At 42.4% G+C, this 8525-nt stretch overlaps 1 protein-coding gene across 1 annotated transcript; it reads left to right on the top strand.

The window, feature by feature from the left end:
• Positions 1–6544: 6544 nt before the first annotated feature.
• On the top strand, positions 6545–7884 carry TCIM (transcriptional and immune response regulator). The gene has a single exon (XM_015236700.3). The coding sequence runs from the start codon at positions 6603–6605 to the stop codon at positions 6921–6923; it is 321 nt and encodes a 106-aa protein (XP_015092186.1). The 5' UTR covers positions 6545–6602; the 3' UTR covers positions 6924–7884.
• Positions 7885–8525: the final 641 nt, after the last annotated feature.

The following is an 8525-nucleotide window of genomic DNA, read 5'->3' as shown; positions in this document are numbered from 1 at the left end:
CTAAGAGCCCACAACTTAACCTGGGAGTAACCCTTGACACTTACCCAACACCTATTCAACTGATCACCATGTCCCTTTGAGTTTATTTCCAAACTACAGTTAGAATCATCTCTTTACCTTCTGAAGCCATAATTGTTCTCTTTAGTTGTCATTTTTGATGACCCAACAGTCAAAGTAATTTGAAAAAATTAAATTACACCCCCCATCTTGCTTATAAAATTTGAAAGATTTCCCACTGCACTTAGGATAAAATATTAATTAAATCTTCAACATGGTCTTCAATCCTCTCCATCACCTGGCCTAGCCTCATCATCCTCTCCTCTTGTTGGTTTCTGTTTCCCACCTGCATTGTCTTTGTGTTTGTTTCCCCATCCTTCAAACGCATTCCCACCCCAGGGCCTTTGCACAGGATTTCCGTATGCCTCTGATGTCCTTTGCTGGGCTCCTCTCTTTGTTAATTTCAACCTTCACGCCAAATCTTAATGTCTTAAACGTCTCTTTTTCAGAAAGGCTTTTCATGACTCAAACAATTTAAATGAAGCTTCACTTTGTTTCCTCCTGCATATCACCTGGTACTTTTCATTTTCTAGCACTTCTAACTATTTTCTTCATATATTTATATGTTCACTTATCTGTCTAAAGTCTCTTCTCTTTTCTAGACCTTGTGTTCCACAGACACAAAGACTATGTCACTTCTCCCCACCTATTCCTCAAGCTCACAGCGTTGAACCTGGCACACAGCAAGCATTCAACAGTTTATTTTTGAATGAATCTATAGATCAATGAATAAATTCATGAAAAGAAAAAAAATGAAAGACAGTTGGCGTAGAATCTTCAAACTATAAGAGATAAGTAAATAATGAGCATAATCAGGAAGCCATGCAAAGGTAGGGGAAAAAAAATACACAGGATTTAAGGATCAAAAAAATGAGAATTCCAGGGCCAGCTCTGTCATTTAATTAGATCCAAATTTGGGGCAATGTATTTCACTTCCGTAATACTCAGTTTTCTTATCTGTAAAATAGGGATGAACATCCCACTGATACTGTGGAGGTCAAATGAAATAATAGATGTGAAATAGTATGAAATTCTGATGTTAAAACAAAGGTGTCCAGGGAGAATCCACTTTAAGGTTAAGGTACTGGCTTCTATAGTCTTCACATTCAGGAAGTTGCCAGGGAGAGAAATTGGTACCCAAAACAGCTTTGAAGTAAATTCTGTGTGCTTATGTTCATTTATCTATTCATGTAATAATTTAATAAATATTTATTATGTACCAGCTACTATACCTTAATATCTTTAGCATTTTAAAGATATATATATATGTGTGTGTGTGTGTGTATATATATATATATATATATATAAAATAAGTCATAATTTTTTCATCTTAAAAGGTAAATCTAAGGTCCCAGTGGTGCATACAGGTGACCAATCCAAAGGTGAGGAAAACTTTCCCAGAAGAGACTTGGGGATAAGAAAAAAATCTGGAAATGAATTCAGTTTTTACCCCTTATCTTGGGCAGGTTGTTCAGCCTAATTCTTTGTCTTTGGTGAAAATGGAGGTCAATAATGTCTACTTCCAGTATTATGAAGAATAATTTAGATATTGTACTAAGAAAACTAGGTAATAAGTGTTCGTTTTCTTCTTTCCCTTTGTTTTCTCAAATCTCCTCATCAGATACAAAACTAACCAAGCTCACTGATTACTGGCTAACAGATCTCCTTTGCGAAATGAAAAAAATACTGGAAAACTGGTGCCCAGAAGAAAATACACTAACCTAGAAGCTGCTTCTTTTAAACAACCTTATCTCCTGTCTTTATTGTAGAAAGCAAAAATCCTGTAAGGTGCTGATATGACATGATCCCCCGCTGCAATCCACATGCAGTTTGTGAATCCTTGCCAGTATTTTTTCTAGATTCTGTTGTCCACATCATTCACGGAGAATATTTCTACAAAGAGGAGAAAGAACAGGATGGCGGCAGCAAAAAGCTTTGCAAGCACAGATGGAGTTACCTTTGCAAAGAGCATCAGCAAATCATAACCCTAGGGCTTGTGTCACATTTCTGGGAAACAGAAACTGACATTGTTTCTCTGCGGATGGTCTTGTCCTCTAAACAATGTTGAAACTCCTTAATCTCTCAAATGCATCTGAATGCTTTTAGGCAGTACTCAGGGAGAGCTGCTCAATGTCATGCAGAAACGTTATTCATGCTTTTTGAGGAGATAGCTTACAGTTGCTTGGAGAGCAATTCAATACAGTGTTTCAAATCATGGTCTTTGGATTCAGGTAGCCCTGGGTTCAAGTTGTCTTCCTGTAGCTGAAGAATTTGCAGATTTGCAGAGGGAATTTGTTTCCTATTGCCATCTTAACAAATTGCCACAAATTTAGCAGCTTCAAACAATGTAGATTTATTATCTTACAGTTCAGGAGGCCAGAAGTCTAAAAAGGGTTTGCAGGACTATGTTCCTTCTGTAGGATTTACAGGAGAATCTGTTTCTTTGCCTTTTCCAGCTTCTGGGGGTTGAGTTGCCTACCTTCCTTGGCTCGTAGCCTCACCCTCCAGTTTCAAAGTCAACAGGGTCTCATCTTCTCAACCCTCTGACTTCCTCCTTCCCTCATTTAAGGGACTCTTAGGATTCCATGGGCTGACCATGTAATAATCCGAGATAATCCAGGACAATCTCCACATCTCAAGATCTTTAATTTATTTACACGGGCAAAATTCCTTTTGCCATATAAGTCCCCTTTGCAGTAGAAGTTTCCTTTTGGCCTATTTTCGTAGGTTCCAGGGGTTAGAACAAGGACACTTTAAGGGGGTGGGAATAGTCAGACTACAGCAGGGACCGAATTGCCTTATCTGGAACATGATGATCACAGTAGTTTCCACTGCACGGGGTTGTTACGAGGATCAAAGCAAATTACGCACGGTGATATTAACACCACTATGAAAACATTCAGTGACCCAGGAGCTTCAGACACATTAGTGAGGAAGGCAGATCTGACGATCCCTGCTCTTGCTGGAGACAGACTTTAAATGAGAAATCCCAAGAATAAATGTATGTTCACAAACGATATAATACGCACTACAGAGGGATGGCAGAGGGCCCACCGGCGGGGAGGCCTGCTCAAGTCTAGAAGGATCGGAGAAGAACTCTCTGAGAAAGCAGCTTTTAGGTGAGATTTTAGGCATGAATAGCTGAGCTAAAAAGCAGAGAAGAACATTCCAGAAAAAGGAAAAATATGGGCAAAGACCCATGGCCGGGAATGAGCGGGCTGCGTTCAAGGAATTGGAAAGCGGGGGAGAGAGTGGCAAGTTATGGAGCTGCGGAAGCAGTTAGGGACCAGGGCCGGCTACCTCAGAGAGATCCTGTTAAGATATTGAGGCTTATCCTAAGAGTGCTAGCCGGGCTGGTCTGAGCAGATGGCTCGCCAGACTGCTCAGGTGCTGCGTGAAGGATGGAGAACCAGAGTAGAAGCAGGGATGCCGGGAGAGGTGAGAGATGATGGGGTGTCACGGACTGGGCTCCCAGGGAAGCAAACTCCTAGATGGAGAGGAACAGGCAGGTGATTTATCACAGACAGCACTTGGGATCAGTGCCTGCACACGGGAAAGAAACAGCATCGGGCAGAGGGAGGACTCAGCTGACCTTAAAGGATGTTCTTAAATGTGGACGACCCCTCAGAACTGGGGCGAGGGGAGTGGGCTTTGATACCCTCGTGTTGATCAGTCACTAGATGCAGCTATACCGGGAGGAGGAGGTGCCTCAGGTGACGTGACCTTCTTCAGGGGTGACAACCAGCAAAGGGGGCTGACAGCGGAGCATCTGGGGAAATCTTTATTTATTATTATTTTTTAAATTATTATTTATTTAATGGAGGGACTGGGGATTGAACCTAGGACCTCTTGTATGCTAAGCAGGCACTCTATCACTGAGCTACGCCCTCCCCTGCATCTGGGGAAATCTTAATGGGAGTTCTGGGCTGTGCATCACAGCATCCACTATATGGAGGCTTGTCTGAACAGTGGCAGGGAAAACAGAGAGGAAGTGGATAGAGACATATTTTGTAGGTAGACTTGACAGACGGAACATGGTGAGATGGGTAGACTGATAGATGATAGACAGACATACAGACAGATGGGGAACATGGTGAGATAGGTAGATTGATAGATGATAGACAGACAGATAGATAGAGACAGGAGAGAAAGAGAAGGAGATATTAAAGATCATTGGTGGGCTTCTGACTTTTATAACTGAACAGCTATTAGTATCGTATTTGTATGTATTTGTATTGCTTATGTAGTTAAATAAATGTGTCCATACTTAAGGGGATGGGGCAGGCTGGGAATCAAAACTTGGATTTAATTAATGAATAGGGGATAAAAAGCATGAGCCCATGTAAGAATTACCTCAAGAAAGGGCAGAGCAAGAAAAGGCTGCCGATGCCTTGAGCAGTGACGATTAAGATGGTTATGTAATTTTCACAGCCCTGTGCAGGGCTCTTAATAAAGACTCAGTAAAAATCCTGTTGCCATAATAGTAACTCTCTTTAGATTAGTGAGGGAGATAAAGGTGTGCTGGTTATGCCAGTAAATCCCTCGTCCGAGGCAGCAGAACGTCGGGTTCTTCCATGGAAAAACCCAGAACAAGTATCAGCTGCCACGGCTCGTGAGTTTCACACCAGCTCACCGAGAAATGTCTTCCCTGGAAGCATCTTTCAGGAAGGGCTCCTGTCTGTCTTTGGTTCTCTCACTGGGGCCCTTGGCAATCCTTTCCACATCCCGTTCACAATATGCTCGGGATCGGATTTGCCTCCCTAAAAATCTACTCTCTACTAAGAAATGAAAGTAATTTATTTTTTTAATTATAAGGGAAATCATGTCATGTCTCAGCTCCAATTTCTCCAAAGACTGCCTATCTCCTAGAGAGTGAAACAAAACTTTACGAGAAAGACTACCGAATTGTGGTCCATCAGCCTCTCCCCCTACTCTTCTCTGGGGATTCTGCTCCAACCACACTCACCTCCTGGCTGTTCTTCACATGTCCCAGGAAGACTCTTAGCCTCAGTCCTCGTACTGCTGTTCCTCTGCCTCCAACACTCTTCCTTCCTTCCTTCCGGGATCTCTGCAGCTCACTCCCTCACCTGCTTCAGGTCCTTGTACCACGTCACACGAAGAGAAGCTGTCCCTGAACATCCTACGCCAATTCCAACCCTCCTTTGCGTCTTCAGAACAACTGCTTCGGGCATTACTTTCTGATGGCACCCATACTATAAACATACGTTTTTCTATTGTCTATTTCCCAGCAGCACGTAAACTCCATTAATGTTAAGTTAGGGATGTTCTGTTTCATTGATTGGGCTTAGCTTGGCTTACTGTTGTATTTCCAATGCCTAGAAAAGTTCTAGCTAAAAGTCAACCTTTAGTAAACATTGATTGAATAAATAAGTGAATGAGTGAATGACTGTATCAGAAGAGTCTCCAACTCAATTTTCTAGTGAGATGTCTTCTCCACACTCTCTCCCGTTGTACATTTTTCTAAATGACTGGATAAGAGGAGAACGAAGACTAGTCCTGTTACTTAGAGTTCTGGGAGCGGCAGGAGGTCCCTGACTGAAGGGAAATCTCTGGGGACCCTGAGAGGTGACATTTCACATTCAGTGGGATGTTAAGTGCTCCATCCATCAGTGGGGACCCTGGCTGGCTGAACATTGTGGCAAGTGGGAAGAATAAATTGAAGTTTTTCCAAAGCCAGTCTTACTCTGTCTATGCCTGGGGGACGCCCAAGTACGTCTTAAAGCAGAGAATCAACTCGTTCCTTTTGAGCACTGTGTCCGTAAAGCACCTTTTAACTTTTTCTCCTGGCTTTTTTGATATTGTCGTATTGATACACAAGCCTAAGGTGTCTGTCATTAATATTATTATTAAATCACGGTTTTCTTCAGTGGTTACAGACTAGCACTTGTACACAATCTCTGAAAGGTCACAGATTCAGCCTGTGGCACGTCAGCCTTTTGTCGCGTCCGACTCCTAGTCTCCAGTCAGACAAACTCCAAATCGAAGTCCTTGATTGTTAAGCTTTCCCTCGAGAGCTGTGGGGTTGCCCTGGGGAGGGACGTCCAAAGGGCACTGGGGCGCGCTGCCAGCTTTAATAACATCTCTGGGAGTGAAAACTTCCCAGTGGCCAGCAGAACCACCGGAAAGTTCAGTCTACATTGTTGTTTGGAAAGATTTTGAGAGTCTAACCCACGTTGTTTGTGTCTTATCTTTGCACGCTCCTGGTTTCAGCTAAATTTTTTTTTTTAAATAGCTGAGCCCGAGTCTGCATATTTCTGTTGCCACAGACGAGGTGAAAAGAAATCCTCACGTGCCTGTCCCAACCCTGGACACAGCTTTCAGGAACATTTTGCACAGAAACAGGATATTGGCAACTCAACTGTTAAACCGGTCAGTGATGATTCTTCCTTGAGCTCACTCTGATGTCACCAGTGTAACTTGAGCCCGGAGCTTTTGTTCACCCTTTAAATAGCCGTCCGGGGAATGATTTTGCTACAGACTCTCTGGAGAGCCCAGGAGCTGAATTCCTGAAGATTCCCACATCGATGAAAGCAAAGCCCCACCACGCAGCCTGCACCATGTCCACCTCCCTCCGAGTGAGCCCGTCCGTCCACGGCTACCACTTCGACACGGCCTCCCGTAAGAAAGCGGTGGGCAACATCTTTGAAAACATCGACCAAGAGGCCCTACAGAGGCTCTTCAAGAACTCTGGGGACAAGAAAGCCGAGGAGAGAGCCAAGATCATTTTTGCCAGAGACCAAGATCTGGAGGAGAAAACGCGAGCCCTGATGGCCCTGAAAAAGAGGACGAAAGACAAGCTCTTCCAGTTTCTGAAACTGCGGAAATATTCCATCAAAGTTCACTGAGGACCAGAAAACGGATAAGGACGTTATCCCAGAATGGACGTTTGAAGACCCAGCGTGGCTGTGAGACCCTAACACACGGCATCATCTTGCTGCCTTGCACACTTCTCCGCTCAGGGGACTCCGGGGTCTCGGAGGCAGGAAAGGCACAGAACAAACTGGTGACAGAGACTCCAACCAATTTCACGCCCGTGCTTGTGCTGTTCCAGAGGAGAAGGAAACGCGTTCAGCAAAGACTGGAAAACTCTCCCTGCGGGCAAGGACTGATGCTCATGTCAGGAGGAGAGTCTGGACAGATGTCCTGAGGACTGAAACGGATGATAACAGAAGGATAGGGAAGAAACGCAGCCACAGTCTCTTTGTCAGGCCCTGGGACTTCAATTCAACCTGGACTTCTTTTTTCCTTAACCAAGCTGGGTAAGGGGAGGGAGGAGGGAGAGAGGGGACAGGAAAGAGAATCCCACCCTGCAATCATTGACTGAATTTTTTATTTGAATGTTCAAAGTGTTGCGAAGCTTCGAGGTTGTCTATTGGAAGATTTTTTAAAAAAGAGATCAGTAATTGATTATTTATTTGCATTTATGACAATGCCTTAAAAATTGCACCGCATGGGTGTTAAGTACAAAATTCAAGGAACTGCAGTATTTTCAGCCGCTCAGAAAAGCCGGATGCCACCTTCTGGTTTGTAAGGGGATTTTTTTTTTTAAATGCATTTCAAACTGGTTGCACAAAAGTTAAAATGAGGGGGGGGGGTTTCCTTCACAAAACCGAAGTACTGTGAACAGATTTTATAATTTTTAAATCTTCTAACTAAAGCTAAAATATAATCTAAATTTCTTACAGTTACTGCAGTAAGCGTTAGGAAATGAATATGATACACTAAATAGTTTATAAAGATGCTATGGTTTCTATAATTTATTACACATGACAAATGATATGCAACCTTAATAAATTATTATAAGCTTAGCTGCTCTTGGTGTGCGGTGATTGATCTCAAAAGGAAAGTCAGATGGCAATTTTTATTATTATAAACTTGTATAAACTGTTATAAACTAGTCTAAGGATTTCACTCTGGGAGGCGGCTTTACGTTAATTGCCAAACTTATTCAAAGCAAAGTCTTACATCAAATATCAAGAAAGTTTCTCTGTTCCAACTTTAAAATGTAAGATACAGACATAGAAATTCTACTTTGACTCATCAATATTGTTTAAGTATGCATAGAGGGTGAGTTTTAAAAGGTTTTTCTCTCCATATTTGAAACTTTTCCTCTGTGGCTATGGTAGCTGAATACATTTGGACATTTATTTCTCCCAAAACAATCTATTTGGGGGTTAGAGTCTGAATTATGATCAAGATTTTGTGGGTTATCAATGTTTATTTAATATAAAGCCTACATGGGAATAACATTACAGTCTCCTTGCTTAGCTTCTCATAAAATTATAATAAGGTATTCCTAAGAAGGCATCACCCCAATGCCTACCGTGCTCTCCTAGCAGAAAGAAATTGAAAAATTCCCTAGAAATTAGGTGTTTCAGAGACATCTGCAAAGGGTTTTGAAACTGCTGATTATGGTAAAAATAGAACAAGTGAAAGGCCTGAAATCT

This window comes from Vicugna pacos, chromosome 26 (assembly GCF_048564905.1).
Source record: "Vicugna pacos chromosome 26, VicPac4, whole genome shotgun sequence".
Classification (NCBI taxonomy): Eukaryota; Metazoa; Chordata; class Mammalia; order Artiodactyla; family Camelidae; genus Vicugna; species Vicugna pacos.
This window is presented reverse-complemented; position numbering and strand designations above follow the sequence as displayed.